At 43.0% G+C, this 21117-nt stretch overlaps 1 protein-coding gene across 1 annotated transcript in view; it reads left to right on the plus strand.

Annotated features, from left to right (window-relative positions):
* The window catches only part of SLC4A11 (solute carrier family 4, sodium borate transporter, member 11), a gene marked incomplete at its 5' end in the record, with an annotated part of 41181 nt that extends 24743 nt beyond the window's left edge, over nt 1–16438 (plus strand). Inside the window, 7 exons of the mRNA XM_010149659.1 lie at nt 137–386; nt 1149–1255; nt 2406–2574; nt 5413–5586; nt 10324–10519; nt 12662–12831; nt 16032–16438. Coding sequence (XP_010147961.1) covers nt 137–386; nt 1149–1255; nt 2406–2574; nt 5413–5586; nt 10324–10519; nt 12662–12831; nt 16032–16095 — 1130 coding nt within the window. The remainder of the gene's footprint in view (nt 1–136; nt 387–1148; nt 1256–2405; nt 2575–5412; nt 5587–10323; nt 10520–12661; nt 12832–16031) is intronic.
* Nucleotides 16439–21117: the final 4679 nt, after the last annotated feature.

Genomic DNA, 21117 nt, shown 5'->3' on the forward strand with positions numbered 1-21117 from the left:
TTTGAGGGGTAGAGCTATAAACCTGCTGAAGCATAACATTAATATTGCATGGTCAAGCAAGAACAAACCACTTTATTTTACTTGCTTTAATTGTCACAAGCCTATCCTAATGCTTGCCTGTTGGTTGTTTGTACAGTTTTTAAGAAATATTACTACCATGGGCGCACAGGAGACAGTTACTTGGAAAAAGCACGAACTGATGCTATTCCAAGCCTCGGCATCAATACCACCTTCTTGATGAATTCATCAGTGAGCAGATCCATGTCCCTAGAGAATCAAACAGGCACTCATGATGTGCATTATGGACGTGAAACTGCCGTCCTTAGTCTCATGTTGATGTTGGGTACCCTTTGGCTTGGTCATACGCTCTATCAGTTTAAGAAAAGGTGAGTTACTTCAGTCTTAGAGCTCAGACTACTGATGATTTTACATTGCCTGTGTGGAATTTCTAATGGTTTAGGTCTTAATTTTGTAACCCAAAAAAATTAGATGGAACTCTTCCATTAGTGGCAGTGGAAGCCAAAGCTAGAGGTGAAGTTGGCTGGCCACTTGGAAAATGTTAGCAGCACAGCAAAATGTTCAGTCGCTGGAAGATGCCCTTCCGTATTTGGTTTGGTGTCGCAAACAACTTCTCTAAAAAGCTTTGGGTAAACCACATATTTCATGTTGGAACTCTTGTAACTTCCCCCCCAGATGGGCACTGAACTGTTGGTGGGGGTGATGCACACAAAAATTCTTGTTGGTGCTGGAAGGAGTGCTGGGAATGTACCTTCAGCATGCTCTTGAGTTGAATGCCCAGCCCTAATCTGGGTTTTACTCCCATTGCCCTTAAAACTCTTCATTTGAAATGCTTGAATAAGCAATTAAACTAAAGTGGAGGTAAGACACAAATTGGTGCTTGGAGGTTTCTAGCTTATATCTTAGTTTCTTGTTTCTTTATGGGTTTTGCTTATGCATTCATCAACCTTCAAAGGCTATAGATTCCAGAGGATTTAGGGCTGAATTAGAGACTAATTCCTCACTTCACATATCTCTTGCATTGCAAGAGTGGTCTGAATTTTCACTTGTTAAAGCATTAATGCTTTCTGGAATGTATGATTGTCCCTATAGTGTGGTGATGATGGAAATTTTTTGTCTTTAAATTGCAGCCCATATTTGCATGCGAGAGTACGTGAAATTCTGTCCGACTGTGCCTTACCGATTTCAGTTCTGACTTTCTCTGTTGTGGGTTCCTATATCTTCAAGGAAATTGAAAGTAAGTTATGCTTTTATTCACTGGAATATTGGGGGAAGCTATATAGGGTGTATGAAAAAGAAATTAAATCCCAAGAAACTCTCTAAAAAATAAAGTTCTTCCATATAATTTCATAAATACTGCATGTACCTTCCATCACCCCAAGAGCTCAGATTTCCTCAGTATTAGACTTAATTCATTCAAAACAGTAATCAAATGAGGCAGAGAGGAGCTTTTCCTCTAGATAAATTACTCTAGTGTGTCTTTTAATTTCAATGTAACTTAAAGTGTGTATTTCTTACTAAAAAGATGATCAACAATTTCTGGCGAAGAACAAAGGGCAGAATAATCAGCAGGCAGGAAGGGTTGTTGCCCGTCATACAGACATAGAGTTGATGATCCCAGTCTGTCCTCCAGTTTACGTTTTCCTAATTTAGGTGAAATGGTGTGGAGCATCTGGGCAGTTCTAAGTTACGCAAGGAAATCTAAAAATGAGACACCATTCAATGGCCAAATAGATCAGCTTTTCCATATCAGGAAGTGATAATGGGGACAGGAATTGCATTGTCCTGTGGTGACGTGAGTGGGTGACACGAGGAAATGTATGGAAACAAATAAGAAATGGCTTTTTTTCTGTGATAGCCATTCCATCCAGTTGGATTGTAAAATAATGTGTGGCCATGTGTGATTTATCCCATTGTGGATTTCTTCCAATGGCCGGAAAATAGTGGCATTTTGTACTAAAATGCCTTGCACAGCTTGTTGGATATGAGGAAGTTTTGAACTGCCTCTTTCAGTTGATTAACTGAGCAGGAGTATACTGCTAGTTAGAAATAAGGTTTTCTAATCTAGAAATGCCTCACATCTGTGGAAAACAAGTTTCCCTCTTTTGTTTTGCTCAAATATATGTAATGCCTCACTAGAACTGGCAGTAATTTGTCAAATCAGGGTGGCAGCCAAGTTGCAAGAGGATGGAGGAAAAAGAAATAAACTAAACGAGCCAGATGAGCTCATCTCTTACGGCCTCCTGGCTCCCACATGCCACAGCATCATGCCTGGTTTGGTGCATTGGTTACCCCATAGTTTGTGGTGTGGGTAAAACATTACTTGAGTCCGTGTGGAAGGCTGGACAAGAAGGCACCTCCTAACATCGTTCCTCTCCTCTTTCCAGTGTCCAAATTTAACTACAACCCATCTGAGAGCTTGTTTGTGCTTGCCCCAGTCCAGTCCCTCTCTATCGGGTCAGTGATGAGCGCCATGGGACTGGGGTTTCTCCTGTCAATGCTCTTCTTCATAGAGCAGAACATTGTGGCATCGCTCACAAATGCCCCGGAGAACAGGTAATACTTTTGGTACTCCTTTTCCTCTGCGGAGGGATGTCCTCAAGTCTTTTTCAAGCACTGCTTGTCCAAAGTTTTGTCTGCATACCAAAAAGGTATTTGGGATGTGTTCGTCAGAACTTCTGTTGTCACAGATGAAAGTAACTCTACTGCTTAACTCTTCATCCCAAAAAAACCCAATATTGTGACAGTAAGTCAAAAATTCTAAGCATCAATGAGCTCATCACTCAGCCTGTTTCTTTTTTGCCCAGGTGTGAATGTTTTGTAGATATCTTGTATGGTTTGAGGTCTGTGGATATACCTTCAGATATTTAGGGATATTTAGGACACTTGCGCTGCTCTTGCAGTACAGAGAATTTAGCAAAAACGAAAACTCAATGGCCTGCATAACTGGCATATCATGCTATGCTGTATTTGAGCATCAGAAAAGTGTTTGAAGCTGTTAGTCTCCAGTTGCAAAGGTGGAAGTAAAACAATGTCTGATAGGTCTGATTTATGTGCAAACTTGAGTCGAGATGTTGCACTATTAAAATATTCCCTCTGATGTTTTTATGCCAACTACAATCAGCTATGATAGGAAGGATGAATGTGTATGACTTTTTCAGGGAAACTACCATGTCTCAAAGGATTTTTTCCTAACGTAATGCGTGGGAGGGTTCTCTCCTTGCATAACATACATTAGCATTCTTGTTGTTGTATCTGGAATGACACTGAATTAGGGGGGAGAAGACAAGCTCAAATGCAGTCATACTAATTTGGTTCTCTTTGGCTACTTGGCTTTTTTCTCTTATCTTTATTATATCCCTTTACTTAGTGTTGCATAAATCTGTAATATAAGTGGGTCATCTGTTTCATAATACGAGTTCCTTCTATACTTCTGGTGTTTGCCACTAGGGTGTCTTTAAGGAATGCAAAATACTCTTTGGAGTTCTTCATAGGTGTTTTTCATAATGCATTGTTACAGGGCTGAGCTTATGCTGTTCGGGTATCAGGGCATGGTTTTCTAGAGATGGAAAAACTGGGATTTAACACCTTCTGTTTGTGGTACCATCACAGAAATAAATCCAGTCATATGTACCAGACAAATGAAGAACATGCTCTCTGGTGTCTTACCAAATGGGATTTCCCCCTGTAAAAAAAAATGGTGGGGGGGATGCTTGTCTGAAAGTTTACTGATGTGCTTTGCTAAAGAATAATCCCAATAAGCTTATGGAACAGTCCAAGGAGTACTGGGCTGGCTGGGCAATGTGAGGATGAATCATTGAGATCTTTCTTTGTGTGGTGAGCTAGACAAGCGCAGTGAAGCGTACCCCTTGGTCAAAGCAGGTGTGTACCCCACGGTGCTGTAAGACTGCTGAGACCACACAGTGTCCCAGGGCAACTAAAATGATGCTGCTGTTAGATGTATGGCCTTTGTACATAGAAATCCCTCTGAAAAGGGCAGACAGGACAATCAAACGATAACCTTGGAGATGCCTTTACTCTGAGAAAGCAGCACATGAGCAGGCACCGTGCTTTCAGAGTGTGAGCCAACACAGGAAGCATGTCTAAAATCCCACCCTTCCTGCCAGCACCTTCCAGCTTCAGAGGCATTGCAATGTAGACTTCTACCTGACCCAGTCACCCCATGGCCTCCTCAGTCACTGAGGTGAGCACTTCCAGTGAGACAAGTCTTTGTTCTAAAACCAAACGCCACCTAAGATTGCTGCTGCCCAAACAATGGCATCTGCTGCTCTTGGACGTAGACATTAGGCATAGATCTTCATATGCTGGGTCATGTCTACTACCTCATGTCCTAGAACATCTCAGATGGCTCAGAATCTCTGCTTAGGTATTGAATTGAGCTTGCTTGGGTGTCATTAAGACACTTAAATGGTGCTCCCTTTCCAGTTGATGGTGCCTGGAGAGCAATTCGGCTGATTCCTGGTGTTGTCAGGGCGACAGCTGTCTGCTCTGATGTTCAGCCAGAAACACAGCTATAGACCTTTAAGTTTAGTATCAAAGTCTGAGAGCTGAATCCTTCCCCAGCCTTTTTCTAAACGATATTCCTAGTACATGAGCAGCTGGTACCAGGTGAGTGTATTCAAGAAAGGAGCAAACCTTAAAAAAAATATGGCAAGGTTAAACTAGGTGTGAGTGCAGTATAACCAGCTGTTCTCTGATAGTCCTTGCAAAGTGGATGTGAACTGGTCAGCTTCCTTGAAGGCTGCCAGTTTCCCCCTCCTCCAACAAACAAAATGGGAAGCTTACTTCATTTATGTTCACCAAAGTTAGGAGCATATCTCCTTGGTTGACTACTAAGGAGGAGCTGAAGCTTAATGAATTTATGTCCCATTTTCTTATCATGCAGTATCAATTACATAATTAAGGGATTACTGCAATGTACTGAGCACATGTTCTGTTTGTGGGGAAGGAGGGAGATCAGGGTTAAAAATAAGACCGGTGGGAAACTTCCAAGTTGGTATTTTGGCAACCTGTGCCCAGATTTCTAACCACTCCCCATATGGACTGTGCCAGCAGATACATGAGTATGTTTTGAGTGGACTCTGTAGTAAATGTAGTGGCAAAATGCTGATGAAATTTTCATGGGCTGTTGCTTCCGTGGGTTGCCTTTCTGCTCAGTGTTGTTCTTTCCAGGAGATGACTGCTTTGGGAGCAAACTATCAAGTTTCATTACCTTTCGTGTTTATGTAATGCAGGCTGTAAAGCAGGAGGAGTGTGAAATGGCTCTGTGCGTGGAAGTACGCTTTGGTGCTCAGCACTTGAGCTCAGGTTCAGCAAGAGCAGCCTGTTAGTTTGCGCTGCGTGTAACTGCTGTCAACAAAAACTTTGTTTCAGGTTGGTGAAGGGAACAGCTTATCACTGGGACCTCCTGCTCGTTGCGCTAATTAACACAGGGCTATCAGTCTTCGGCCTCCCGTGGATCCATGCTGCCTTCCCTCACTCCCCAATGCATGTCCGTGCCCTGGCCTATGTGGAGGAAAGGGTTGAAAATGGACACATCTATGAGACGTAAGTAGGAACCACAGAGCTGTCTCTGATCTCCTCAGTTTCATTTGTGGTTTCCTAATCCTTTGGGTACAGTGGGTTACATGGCTGGGGAGTTAGCTATTGTCTGGAAGACCAGCCAGATATGAAGGTGAAGGGGAGATGCATGAAATGAAGCTATCTTAGCCAGTATGGCCTGTGGCTCTGCTTCATCCCCCTTCACCAAGGTGTTTGCTTTAAAAGAGCCACAAATTTATGCTCTTGACAGGGGCTATCAACAGCCCCCAAGGATTTCACCTATTCTGGTGCAAATCATCCTCTGCAAGTGTCAGCCAAGGCCTATTTTGGATTTATCCTTGTGGAAAGCTGAGGAGGAGATGCTTTGGCCAGATCTTTCCAGATGTCTTCACCAGAAAAAAATCAGCCTGATTCATTGCCTGAAACCTGTCTGGTGGTTATTACGAAGGGTGGGAAAAATGCAGCATTATTTCAGAGCTCACATAGCATTTTTTGCCACGTTTTGGGAAGGCGCAATGCTTATTAAAATCTCTTGGTTTTAAGCAAAAGTGACTGTGAAGCCATGCCAGGTCACAGCCTTCTATTTAAGACCAGCTTTTTTGCTCTTCTGAGTTGTCCAACACACTCTGAGAGATCTATTAAAAAAAAAAAACAACCCAAAACCAAAAAGCTAATTTCCAATGAAACCTGCTCCAGAATAGAGATTATCTGGTCTGTTCAAACTCAGTATATTATAGTTGAGTGCTTTTACCTCAGAAGTGGTAATTTCCACTCACATGCCATTAGTTTTAATTATCCTGTCTTGGTTTCCATTTTCAGAGTTGCCACTTATCAAAAGTGAGGCTAAGTGGTCATTTACTTTTGGGGGATGGAGTTGGTCTGTCTTTTAATTTTAGCCTCGCCTTCACACTGTTCTTTGTGCCAGCTGGCCCAGCCCAACCTGGCAGGGCTGCTCTTTGGATTGATGGGGAACAGATTTCATCTTCTACAGCACCTTCCACATGCTTTCTGCAATGCTTTTATATGATCTTTTTATGATCTTAGGATCTTATATAATCCTTGTATGATCTCCTGGGAGATCAGTCCCTTGGGCTTGTATTCCCAATAGTATGTGTTGGTATTAGTTGTTCCTACAACTATAGCTGTCTTGAATAAATGCTAAATGCTATTTAAAACAAAACCCAATAACTTAATATATTATTGGAGACCTGTAGGGTTTTAATTCATGCCCTTGTTCTTGGTGTCCATGATCTACTCTGAGACAGTTTTGCTCTCCGTTTCAGTGTGAGATGCAGAATTTACACTTTGAAACCCATGTGCCAAGCCTCCCTCCTGTGTCTTCTGTTGTCAGTTTTAATGCCTGGTGGTTTTGTTCCTGTTTTGCCACTCATCGTCTTTATTCCGCACTCCGGCTTCTCCCTGATAAAGTCCAGTTCCCTGACTGAATTAAAGACTACCTTCTATGCTTGCCCTCTGATCCTTCACCCAGCTGCCCTAAAAGAGCATGGGGGAGTCCTCTTTGCCCATGCTAACCTAGGTACGGCTCCAGTGACTATCCTAAAAAGGGCTGAGGGACTCGCTGATCTCACTTAAGCGTGTTTCCTCCTGGCAATGCCCTTCCTTTTCTGAACTGGTACGTAAATGAGTGCTGTGAACTGGAAATTGGGAGTGAAAAAGGGAATGAGGATTTCCTAGCTTTTTGAACTCCCTTTGAGACTGAGGCACTTTGTTCTCTGCAAGGCACTGAGCTATAAAACAGGAGGCTCTGAGTGATGTTGTCTTTTTCTCCCCCCCCCCGCCAGATCTGCTGAAAAAGGAACATACTGAAGCTCAATTAGGAAATCAGGAGTTCTTCCAGTGCTGGTTCCCTTGACAGGCTCCTTTCCTGCACTAGAAGCAAAGCTCTCAGTGAGGAGGATGATATAAACAAGAATAAAGATCTGTCACAATGGAAGCAAAATTTTATGCTTCCCTGTAGAGTAACCACTTGAGTTTCATGTGGCAGTCTGCAAATAGGCTCTCATTGCTCATGTGGAGGAGGTTGGGAATGACTAATCTAGTGCTAGCTGTGTTTCAAGGATTCTGGTGAAATGACTCTGGATTATGATCTTTAATCTCCATAATTTCTGCTGCAGCACAGGGTTTCTGGAGCTGTTTTCTCAAGAGCCAAACCAGTTTCTGAACACATCCAAATTCCTGGATTTCTTCTATTGACTTGATGTGACTGTCTTGATGTCCTTACTCTGGAAATAAGAAAGGTGCTAGAATTGGAAAAAGACCAATTTGAGTCTGGGAACTGCAGCTTTAAAGATACTAAGTTTGGAATTTCTGATCAGAACATAGTTAAAATAGCTCATAATTGACCAGGCTACTTTAATACATGGCATTAGCAGGAACTGACTGTAGTAGTTGCAGTACATTTTATATGTGATCAAAGACTTTTCAGTGCTGTGATTGCTACATCCCCAAGGGATGACAGGCAGAAAATTTCATGAACTTCAAAAATCCATGACCAAAGTGCTGCTACTTTGAGCTCTTCTTGTACTTGCAGACTTGCATCTGATTGAAATGTGATGGCTTAGTATCTAATTTTGATCCTGAACTCTTTGGTTTGCATGATTTCACTTGCACAGAACGTGGCAGACTTGTGCGTGCTCAGACTGAAGCTTGCAGGTCATGAGCATCCCCAGCGGTGGGTTAGGTCTTTGCCTGAAATAGCAGAAATGCTTCTGCTTGCCCAGTGATGAAGCATGGGGAACTCCTGCTGTGCCTAGATGAGGCTAAATCAGTTAGTGCAGCTCCTGCTTTACTGAGCCACTTGAGAGGCTCATAGTGGTTTTGTTAGCTCTGGAGTAGTCTGATCACTCCTTATCAGACTATCAGATTACTCTGAATTAACCCTTGCAGTTGCACTTTAAGCTGCTTGGCTCTGCCATCTCAGACTTCTGTGGTGAACCAGACCTGGAGGCAGTGACAAGGGTGCCTGTCCACCTAGGTAATATCCCAGTTCTTCCGGAGCTGGCAAGAGCAGTCTGCAACAAGAGTGAACTGCTCTACTCTCCCTCTGCTTCTCTAGGCAATGACAGGGATCTCTTGACACAGGAGACTTGCAAGAGGATCCAAACAAAATCTGTTGGGAAGGAGGAAAGCTGTAACGTCTGCTGTTTAAACCTAGCTGGAAGAGGGGAGATTACTTAGGCGTTAACATCTCCTGAGTCTCTTCTGTGCAACCTCTCCTGGTAATCCTGGATGATAGGCATGACCTGCCCCATTATTCACCAAGGAATGTGTGTGGTCCTCAGGACTTTGTGTACTGTTTGTGATATCTGTTGTTCCTTAGGTCTCATGACTGCTCATGTAAATTCTGCTGTTATCCGTATCCTGAGAGCAAGCCTTAGGCTGTTACCCTTTCCCTCTCTCTCTGAATACAGGTGTGGAAGGCTCCTTCATCCTACAGCTTCATAATGCTCTTGAATGTATAAACAGATTTTGAAGTTCAACTGACCTTACTTATAAACAAGACACTCAAACTTAATATTGAAAGAATTTGCTGAGAAGCAATCTTCCTTAGGACAGAAGATATTACAAAATCCAAGCAGTGCACATGTAAAGGAGGGAAATGTGTTTTGATAGATCTTGTGGCTGGCTCTTGTGTTAATCCTCAGAGTATTTTTTTTTTTTTTTGTACAGGGTTAGTTGGGAATAGGAGGTCTCGCGTTCAGGGAATGAGGCCACTAGATGACACCAAAACAGCCTATGGAGAATTTCTCCTGATAGCAGGGGGGATTTACTTTCTAGTTTATCCAGTGAATTGATGGCTTTATCTTAAAATTACATTAGGGATCCCCCTTTTCTCTATTTATATGTAGTCTTGAAAGATAAGGGTTTTCTTTCCTCCTATTGTTTGTGGTAACACTTTTTTTCAAACTAGGAGATGCTCACAGGTTTAGCTGAAATGAAAAGAAAACAAAGCAACCTCTCCTCAGCCTCCCAGTAGGCCCTGAAAGTTGCTGTATGCTTTCCTGTCATTATGATTTTTTTTTTTTAATAGGAGAGGTTAGGGGAAAAAAGAAAGGAATCTGTGGTTTGTCAGCTCTGGAAAATTTGCATTTATTAATTACGTTTTGCATGGTAATAAGCAATTTGCCATGCAACTGCCATTATCCATAGCAGAATTAAAATTTCTAGCTCCCTGCATAGTGCTCTCAGCTTTCCCTTCCATATAAACAAGGAGATCCTCATATACCTCAAAAATGCTGACTCGCAGTCAAGAGTGCAGACTTTGTTTTTTTACAAGAGGTTCATTACTTGCTGCAGAAGTCAATGAGTTTTCTTTTGCATAAAAGCTAGTCGCATATGCACTGGGTAAATCGAGGAAAGGATTACTGTCCAGAAAGAGGATTCTTGCCTGGGTTTTTTTTGCGATATGCTAAACAGAATTAGTTTAGAGGGCAACTTAGTTCAGGATAGGATCTGTGGAGCTTTGCAGAAGGGGAATTTGGCATTTTTCCAGCTGCTCTGTTTGAGCTGTGGATTAAGTGCCTGGCCTGGATCCAGCAGAGCTCTGCCTTCTCAGTGTCAGCACAGTGCCAGAAGTGCTGATCTTAGTGCAGTGAAGATGAGTTTCCCTTTCCCGAGAGGCACGTGTCCTGCACCTACAGAGTAGTAAGCCTTAGCAATAAGCATTTATATGGATACTAGGGTATTATCCTACTCTCCTAATCCCTGCTTTCTTGCTTTCAGGATTGTGAGTGTGAAGGAGACACGGCTGACAAGTCTAGTGGCAAACTTCTTGGTTGGCCTCTCGGTCCTGCTCCTCCCTTTCCCTCTCCAGTGGATCCCAAAGCCGGTCCTCTATGGCCTCTTCCTCTACATTGCGTTGACCTCCATTGATGGGAACCAGCTCTTTGAAAGGGTGGCTCTCCTGCTCAAGGAACAGGTACACAGACTGGGGCGCCAGCCTGATGGAACAGAAGGCAATTGTATTTACAGTCTTGGCTCCTGGAAGAGTTTGGTGCTGACGTGGAAAGCTGATGGTGTTGGAAATAGGGTTACCCCCAAAACTCATGTTCTCAGGAGGCTTATTTCCAGCTCCAGCCTGCACTTTGCATATCCCTTTTACCTTTCTCTGCAAAGAGGGAGTGAAACTTGATGGTCTCTAGTTTAGCCTGTCTGCCACTGAGACATGAGCAAGAGAAGTCTTTGCCATTAAACTGGACAGATGAGTTGGAGAATAATGCGGTGTCAGACAAGAAAAGTGGCATGGTTATTGCTGGGTTAAATAAAGGTGGTAGCTGAATTCTTCCTAGACTTGTGCTACATCTCACCTGTCATTCAAATTCTACATAAATTGCTTTCTGCATTTCCCTGCCACAAAACACTATAGCTTTCTTGCTGAGAGCAATGTCTCCGATATAATCCTTCTATTTCCAGTTTGCTAAGAATTGCTCCAGGGAGCAGCTTTCCAGAGGCAAAGATGAGTGTGTGGATGGAGCCAGGATAGCAGCTGTCAGTGAAGACACCCCCTAAACTGCCAAACATACATTCAAACAATGACTTTAAAAAAAAAAAAAAAGCTGCAGAAACTGTTGCTCGCTGAATGTAGAGTATTTATAAGTTATAAAAACCCACTGTGGTGGTGTGGCAGCTGTGGAGTACACGCATTTTAAAAATTATGAAAAAAGTATTTAAAAGAATGTGCATAATGTCAGTAAATGGTGATCTTTGATTTCCACAGCAAAGCTTCAGGACAGGTGACTTTTTGCTGTGTTTTACACCTTCATTTTGACTTGTGAGAAATACCGAGAGATAGGGTTTTAAACTCAAACTGAAATTACTTGCATTATTGAAACCCTTCTGATGTGGGGTGGAAACAAATCTGGAAGATCTGTTTTCAAGCTCTCTCTACTACAAATACGAAGAAGGTGTTAACTTGCAGTGTAGGTGGTACCTGGGAGTGATAACGGGCCTTCAGCTCACCTTCTCTTATGTAACGAGGGTCAAGGGTTTAATGAGCCCAACATTTGGTCTGCATCTCTGCTAATCTATCTGGATCTCTAATATTATATCCCAGAAGTTAAAACTGTGAAATCCAGGCAAAGATTACGTTTGTCATGTCAATTTTTTAATGAGGATTGAATAGTTACTGCTGTATGTGGAATATTACTTCTGGGTTTAGTACAAATTATGCGTGGAATTTTCCAAGCTTTGGTTTGGGGAAATCAAAAAGTATTCTCAAATACGGAGATCTCCCCTTTTCTGGAAACCTTTTAATGAGTCACGGCACAATCTGAAATCCATGGAGTCTGTATCGGTGCCAGCAGACAGTCGCTCATCCTCTATGTTGATGTATAGACAGTGAGTCAAAGCCTGTGCTCAGACATGAGCAAGTAACTGTCAAAAAAACCCACGAGCGATATTTAGCTTATTAATGTCACCTTTTTCTTTCTCAAAAATGAATAGTTTATATGAATTGATAAAATCACTGCAGTTTAAGTACAGCCTCTTCCCATACCTCTTCAGTCACATCTTGTGGTCTTCCCCTGCTGGGGTTCAGCCAAGAAATGGGATCACCATTGGCAAGCATGGAGTTGATCAGCAAAAGAGAAGGCTATGAAATCATGAGGAGCTAGGTTTCAGGTGGAGAAACCATCCAGCAGTAATAACATCAGAATGGATCTGCTTATTATCACCCCCTTGCACGCCCCACAGGCACTTCCCATGTTGCTGCAAAGTCCTGATAATCCTACTGAGGGGAATCTAATTATGGTACTTATCGAGATATTTTATTGCACTCCAGATGCTCCCAAAGGCAATCTTAGCTGTGTGGAGTGTCTTGTCTTCCCAGGTTTCTAGTGCCCAGTCATCTTCTGTGTGTTGCTGTCAATGCTGTAGTTTGAGGCCCTTGCTTTAACCCTACAAATCCCGTGTCCAGCTGTTGAACCTGTTAAGGAATCTGTTGATGAACTATGTGTGTGTAAATTGATTTCCTTAAAACCCTTGTGTTCAAAAGCCTGTGTCACATTCTGCTGTCACAAGTCCAGGTTGCTGCAGATCTAACATGTCATTCTTCTCTTCCCAGACTGCTTATCCTCCTACACATTACATTCGCAGAGTGCCCCAGAGGAAGATCCACTATTTCACAGGCTTGCAGGTCCTGCAGCTCCTCATCCTCTGTGGTTTTGGCATGTCACCATTGCCCTACATGAAGATGATCTTCCCGCTCATCATGATAGGGATGATCCCTATCAGGTATGAAGCTTTTCCAGCCAAAGCTTGACTGTCTTTGTTCCTGTCTCCTGTGTCTTTTGCCATCAGGTTTGGACTGCGGGAAGTCTGAGTGGTCTAGCAGGGCACCTAGTACATTCCTGAGTAGCCACATCGTGGAAATGGGTGATGGTGACATCTTCACAGACTGCTTAGGCTTGAGAAGGAATAGTGTAGAGACCTTGTGATTTCACTGATGCTGGTTGTTGTGCAAAGGGTTCTGGGCTAGCAGGTACTCTCCTTACAGCTAGCAGAGAGGCAAATAAAGTCTCCTTTTTTGCAGTGTTTGAGAGGCCTGATCTTCCTGAGAAGCTGTAGTCTGAGCCTTCCCTCTAAGCATTTGATCATGTTCCTTATTGCTTTGCAATTTGATTTGATTACCTGTGCTTAGGCCTCAGCTAGAAACTTTTCCTGAGAGGAATCCTTATCTCTCATCCAGTGCTGTTGTAACCTTATTCCTGCACTGCTGAGTGCCATTGCAAATGGTGAGTTAAGTCAAACTGGTCACATTTAGTCTTAAAATGTATCTTTAGAACTGGGAGGACCCCACAATATCTTGCAGTCTTGAGACAGAATCACTGAGAAACTTAACTAATTTTTTCCTTAATGTTCATTAACAGTGGCTGCCCACTGTTCTCCAGTTAAATCATTCATGCTTTTCATCCTTTGGATGTAATGAGAAGCCATAATAAGATCTTGGAAGGAACAGATCTGTTTCCAGCCCACTTTATTTTTAGGACAGCATGGCATCCACTGATATGTGGTTGTCTTTGAGCTTGCAGTCTCAGAGATTTTCTGTCTGATGTTAGAGTTCGGGGCTGCCGATGTGCTGATCTGCAAAGGGAGCTGTTGTGGTGTTTTCCTTGGGTGATAAAGATGGGTCCAGTTCTTTCTAAAACAAATGTCAAAACAAACATGGCTTTCAACAAGATCAGGTTAGAGCTATCTGGGATGTATTTTTTGAAGATAAACAAAATCTTGGAAAACACTGAAATTATTGTTCCTATGGTAAGAGTCTCTTACCCACCCTTCACACAGATGTCACTTTGGATGTCTGGTTAAGTGGCTGGTAAATACTTGAACTGTGTGCAGTGCCAGATGAGTGGCTCTTGTGGGAATTGCAAGTCTCCACACCGAGCAGCTCAGTACAGAAAAGAGAACGTGGAACACTTTGCCAAACGTTGGAAGTATCTGATGTAGTGTAGTAAGCTAAATTAGTGTGGAGAGAGCACAGTCAAAGCACCTGATTTTGTAATAAGAGGTGGATAATTTAGTGGTGCAAATATATCTTCTTTTGAGTAAATAAGATACTGTCATACCAGCTCTGTTGCTAACTCATTTCTCTTTCCAGAGCAGCTTTTTCTAGTAGCTGCTTAATCAGATCTGTTGCTAAGGGGAAAATGGTGCTGCTTGGCACAACACAGAAATTTGCCCTTGGCTTTCCTTTCTGATATCTTTTGCCTTGGTGTAGTTTGTGGACTCCAGATGAGAAGGCAGCACCATGATGCACAAGCTCAAGTTAATGATTTTTTCCCAAAGATTTGGCACTTTTAAATAGATGAGATGAGTAGATGAAATAAAATCTGTTCTCTTTTTAAGTGAAGGGAGGAAGAGGAGATGGGAGAGTAGCCAGGGGTCAAAGTCAAGAATCAAACCCACATGAGTGAGTCATGGCTCAGTGTCCCATCCAGAAACCCAGCCATGTTATTTTTCTGTTTCAAAGCTGCATTTCCATCTGTCTGACAGCATGAGATGCATGATTTGCATTGTCAGTGCTGAGGGACCATCTTTTTCTACTGGTGTAGTGTTAATGTGAAAGATAACGGATTTTATGGCTTCTCATTGTTGCAGTGGAGAACAGCCTGTTAGGAGAAAAACGTCATCTCTTTGGGTATCCGCAGTTCGTTCCTGGCTTTGATTCACAGCTTTGGGGTAACTAGTTTTTGGTTACACTAATCCCTGCTTTGGGGGAGTACTCAGGTTAAGATTGATGGGAGAGGAAGACTCTTCTTTTCAAGTTCTCTGTGATGCTTATCTGTGTTCCCATGGCTGTCAAGCATTTTATTTCATGACAGGTCTATTTAAGCAGATCCTGGTATTTCTCAGTAGTAAGGGCTGTTCAGGATCTGTTTTATAGCTATTGAAACGGCTCTTCTGGGTCTTTAACTGGCTTCCTAGTGCTTTGTGCCTTGTTTTAACAGCTGAAGAACAGCTTCCTTGTTAAGGAAGGGAAAGTGTCAAACTAAATATGCAGTAGTATTTAGTGAGGGCAACTTTATAGCATATTTTTACAGTGCCTTGCGTTTCTCATCCAAATATGTTAATTCATGAGGATGTTCTTGCAAACAAATAAACAAAAGGGAATTACTGTCTCCATGATCTAGTGGAAACCACACTCCAGGTAGGGATGGAGGAATGACTGTCACAGCCCTGCTTAACTTCTTGCTATGGTCTCAAGTCTTGCTGATATCTTTGGTGCTCCTCTAAAGAGCAAAGCTTCTGGGATGTCTATTAAAGCTTCTTTGTGGGACAGCTGGAAGGAGTGACTTAGGGTACATGAAGAACTGAGGAAGCATGAGACAAATAGCCCACCTGTGCAGGTCTTTGAGCCAGCCCTGTAAATCTAGAGGTGGGTTTCTCCTCTGAGCTCTCAGTGCCTGGTGTTGACAGTGTTGTGATGACTGAGGCTGCATGAGGTGGGTGTGTGTTGGGAAACTATAGGGAGAGTGGTGAAGAAAGCAGAAAGTAGAAGTAAATGGCGATTCTTGGCAAAGTAACCCATCCACTAGCAAACTGGAGGCATCAGGAAGCCTTTGCCTGCCTCCCCAGCGCAAGCCAGGAGCATAGCTGTGGGTTGGGTGAGATGGTTCCTTTAAGACTGTGGGGTGATAGAGCACTCTAGGAAAACAACTTTTCTCCTATGATGGTGAGGATTTCTCTTTCCTCTTCAACTGAAATGACAAGGCTTCTTCCAGGAAGAGCTCTGCGCTCTTACTCCTATAAATGTGGTATTTGCTTGCAGGATTGGTTGTTTTTACTTCCCCTCAGTTCAGCTCCTCTTCAGCTGGGCGAATCTGTTACATGTATGGCCTTGGGCAAACTCAACTGAGTGTCTTGGGACAGATAAAACATTACCTAAATTTAAAAACAAGCACTAATGCATGCTCCCTCTGGTTCAATCTTAGGTATAACCTGCTCCCTAGGATCATTGAAGCCAAGTACTTAGATGCTATGGATGCAGAGCACTAAACGGGGTCCTCCGCACACAGAGCAGCGAGCACAGTTCTTCCGGAGTTGAAAGGCGGCTTTGCCGAGGCGTAGAACAATCTGTCTGCAGTTCTTTCTTTCACCACTTTCTTTCTGCTCTCATATGGCATTGGTAATGCGCACATATCAAAGACCGACTGAGCGTTGAAGTGTCAGACCAAAACAGCCTTGGACTTGGGAGGCCGATGCTCCCTGGAGCTGTGAGACAAGCAGGCTTTATGGAAATGCAACTTTCCACATCCCAAAACCGGAAACCCCAAAGATCAGCATGTCCATACAGTTGGAGCATACATTCTCAGAGTTGTCATGTGTTCCCTTGTTTGAGGGGTGGGGGGAAATCTTTTTTTTATGCAGCATGTCCCTTTCTTCACAAAAAAAACCCCCACAAACAAACAACCAAAACCAAAAAATGTTAAGGACAGCAATTATAACCCTTCTTTTACAGGATGATAGTCCTGTGGTCCTGTGCTGGCCTTTGAATTAAATTTCTCATGCATCCAGTATTCCCAAATTAGCATTCTGGGTGGGATGGCCTCATGTAAACCTCATGATGTCAGGAGAGATGTCGGCCATCTCTTCAGATTAGCAGGGTTGGAAATAGATGTAATCTGTACTGATAGAATCCACAGCTTTGGATGAATATTTAATTCCTACAAATGAGCTGGAAATGTTCAGAGGTCGGGCTGGCATGGTGATGTTGATGAAACTGCATCTGGGTCTAAGCTATTTGGGGACTGCTTTGGGTCTTTTCTACCACTACTTCTCAGTAATCACAGACGTGTAGCTTTGCACAACTGCAGCGGTCTTGCTTGCACCCAGAGTCAGATGCTGAAACTTGTCGAAGGGCAGTTGCGTTAATGATTGCATATACATATGTACAGTAGTGCCTATGTGTACATATATACATTTGGATTTGTGTATATATTTTGCATAGATATACAAATAGGCCTGATTCTTTCAAAATACCAAGTGTTTTGTGCAGTCAGTGTTACCTGTGATGCTTTGACCATATACTTGTTCTTTGCTTCTATGCTGCTTTTTCTCATTTGAGATATGGTCACTATTTTTCCTTTGGAAGCTGCTCAGTTCCTGTTTTTGTTTGTGTTGCTTTATTCAAGGTGTTCCTTTTGCTTTCTTCTTCCCATGGCTTCAGACCTTCATCACTCTGTCCTGATGCTCCAACGTGTGAATTTTGCATTTAATTTTAATGTGTGCAGCATGCAATATAAGTTTTCCTCTTTCACTTAATATTTGCTGGTCATTTCATTGTTTCTGTTTTGTAGCTAAGTCTCTGGTTTTCAACTCCCAGACATTATATTATATTTCTGGATGAATCTAACTTCTGCTGTCTTTTATATTTCAGTTTATTTAATTTTGCTTGTACTATGGTCAGTTTTCTTACGTGGAGTACTGTGAAACAAGCTGCCCTTTAGTTCAGTGCTTGCCCTGTGCTGCACACTACAGGTTCACAGGTTGTGTTCCGAAAAACATGGACATCTGAAGATAATGAACTTTCAAAACAGTAGAAACGAGGGAAGAAGCGTAATATTAAAATGAAATGCAAATAGATTGTTAGCACAGAGAAGTGTTTCTTACCAATTGCTTGGCCAGTAAGTGATGCAGAGTTTTTTATCAGCACATGCCCTACTGATTGGGCATTCATCTTCATAACGAGGGAGGCCAACTCTGTAATGAGAGGAGGGCATTGGGTAAAAAGCTCCTATGCTGAAACTAAGCCAGACTCAAGCCACTGAAGATTTGGTGTATTTGCACTAAATATCAGATGGTATTTCATCTTAATGTAGCTGCCTGTGGCTTCAAAATATGTATGAAAAACTATATTTTTATTTTCTTACGAAACCCTTTGTTTTTGTATCGATACTTGATGGAGGAGCATGGTTAAGAGTCTTCCCAAGAAACGTGGCCATGGTTTATATATCCCCAAGCAGTTGCAGGGGAAAGCCCTCAGCTTAGCAAGCAAAACAACTTCGTGTGATCTTGAAAGCATGACCTTTGTGTGCACCAACCAGCCCTTGTGGGACTGCTGAGGAGTGTCAGGATGACCACCCCGGTACATCAAAGCAGGTAATGCCGTGTGTTTGGCTTTCAGTCAGCCTTGGAGGCTGCAGGGTTAACTCATGCCACGTCTGATAAGTGGCATGATGGCCGGTGTAAAGCTGTGTGTGGCTTCTGACCACCTTCGTCAGTATTTCCTGGCTTTTGAGTCATTTCTGTGGTGAGATCACAGATAGCTCCACATGTAGAAGCAGGGGGCGAACAGCCAGCAAACAGTTCAGGGCAGTGCAAAGGTGGAGGTAGAAAAAGTATGTCTGATCTTCAGTCAGCAGAAGAAGAGCAGGTGACAGCAGACAGTTCAGTACCTGTTGTAAGACAGGGAGTGCAAAGGCCTGATGATGCTTAAATAACGTGCTGTTCCCACAGATGTCAAAAGATTTAACCAAAGGTAGAATGAAAAGCATCATCCTGTGGTTGAGTAAGCTATTAAACGCACGTGTCCCGGGGTTGCGTTTCTGGTGTCTCAGCTCTTGGGAGGAAGAAGTTGCCCCGTGGGCTGCGTTAAATCGTATTGTGGATGCTGTGGCTGGAGGACGGAGAGGATGTGCACATGGGGATGTGGCTCTGGTCCTTTTTGAGGAAGAGCAGAGTCCCCCAGTGAAAATTCCTCCAGCACAGAGCATGGTGGGGTGAACTGGCATGCAGGTCTTGCCAGAGAAAATAGTTTTGAGATGTACCCTTCATCCTCCTGCTTAGAAGGACCAAAAATGTTCTCATTTAAAGCTTCTTTGAAAGCGTCTATTTCAGGTAGTATCAAATGTTGCTGACATTTAAAATCCAGATATCTTGGGGTGGTGGGGTGTGTTAAACATCCATCACAACTCTTATTTAGGTCTTTTCATTGCTGTTGCTTTACCAGTATGACTTCGGCGTTCGTCTTTGTAGCATCAACTGGGATTCTGTTTTGCAGGGTTTTCTGTTGACAGAAGTCAGGGGTCAAAGGATCAACTGTTGGGAAGTCAGCACAACTCGGGAAAAGAAGTTGTGCTGGTGGAACACTTTGGACTTGTGTCTCCATATGTGGGTGGAAGGGAGATGTGAGACTCTGCCTCTTGGCTCGTAAGCAGTTGTAATGATTCTGCAGAGGATTTGGTTTTTTTTCATACAAGTACCTTTTCTCTTCTTGTTTGCTTCTGGTTTTGCTGACTTCAGTGCGGGTGTTTCCAGGAAGTAGGCTGACTAGGGAAGGAGAGTGAGAGATGACTGAGCACTTTAATACTTTTGTGAAGGTTAAGACAATTAGAATGTAAAAGAAGTTTTATTATAAGCTCTTTATATACGCACAATGCTATGTTTAACTGTTGCCAAAGAACTGAGTTTGAAGGATGTTGATAGCTATTAAGAGAGTCCATGATGTTCACCTCGATCCACAAGATAGTAAAAAGCTTCTGAAACAAGTGGATTTTGAAAGTTATCTTTTGACAGCTGTCAAAACAATTAGAAACTGGAGATAGAATAAACTTCTACTCTCAAACTTGCAGTTTTTGGTCCTTGCATTGAATGTAGGAGGTAGAAGTTAGCTTGACAATTAAAATTGGGTTTATACCTGAACAGTTTTGTTGGTCTGAAACTTATTTTGTTGCCTTCAAAAATACTGTTGACATGCTGCGTGTGGAAATGGATGTGGTCCTCCATGTAAATTAAGGAAAGTTGGTGAAAACATGGACTGCTGAACAGGCAGTATAGCACTTCCTAGATCGCTTAGGAAGCAAATCTGACAACTTTACTAGCAACAACCCCCAAATTCTCTGGCATCAACATTTGAAGCTATTAATAAATGCCAAGCTTTACTTGGACGTGCATCGGTGCATTGCTGTGGAAGGATGGAGTAAACAAACTGGATTGCTCCAGAGCTGCCGTCTGGTGAAACGCTTCAGGATGAGCCCAACGACTGCAGGACGCGATACGCGCTTCCCGATGACCAGCCTGAGCTGGGGTGCTCAAACACAAATGGTAGATCGTCACGTTTCCATATGCTGTAGGTCAAACAGTTCTCCCCGAAAGGTCCACAGCCCCAGCTGTACCAAAAGACTTGAAACTGTTAGTAAACTTCTGCGCATCGTATTTGGCTGCTTTGGGAACTGCTGCTGAACTGTGCTCTGTGGGCACTTTGAAGAAACACGAGGTTGGCCAAAGCTGGGTATAGGTGGGGAATGCCTGGGTGTGGGAGGGAAGAATTTTTGGTGGTGGTCTCGGCAACAAAAAAGGGACCCGAGAGAAGCCATGTCACCAAAGCACCTACCATTTTCCTGTCTGTGTCCCACTAAGTGTGGATCTGTAATCTCTGTTGGCACATGTTCATGTTACTCCTTGATCAAGCTTTTTTCCTTCTTCATTATGTTCTGTGTCTGGCCTTTGTTTTCTACCTTTCTTTCTATGTTGTGTCTGGCCTTTGGTTTCTACCTGCCTGGCAGCTTAACGGGCAGAACCAGGGTTGGCTCAAGCTCCTCTCTTGTGTCTGTTCTCCCAAAACTTCAGCGCAAGCTGCTTTTTCTGTCTTCTCCTGACCCAGCTCTCATCATCCCTGTCCGTTCTCTGAAGTTGGCTCTAGCCTCTCCCCACTGTGGAAATGCTGCCAAAGTGCCGAGTGGGTGTTTTGCTCCAGAGGACTGGAGCCTGTGTCTGAGCAGCACCGTGGCAGTGGCTGCTCCCTTGGGGCTCGCTTTGCCATAATAAGCAATTATGAAGGATTCATAATTGTCCTACAATTGTACTGTCTTCTGCATCTCTTTAGACGATTACTTTATGGTGCAGTGTTCCAGTAGGGCCATCCTTTCGTCTGCAAAGCTTCCAAAACAACTCAGACATAATGGGATGGGTTTGCCCCATTTTCTATCTGTGCTGAGGCCTGTGGATGTTAGAGAATAGTCTTCTCTAATTGTTTTCATATCTAATTAAGGCGTTTAAGTACCAAACCCTGTCCATTAC

Source organism: Eurypyga helias, unplaced genomic scaffold, assembly GCF_000690775.1.
Source record: "Eurypyga helias isolate BGI_N326 unplaced genomic scaffold, ASM69077v1 scaffold1694, whole genome shotgun sequence".
Classification (NCBI taxonomy): Eukaryota; Metazoa; Chordata; class Aves; order Eurypygiformes; family Eurypygidae; genus Eurypyga; species Eurypyga helias.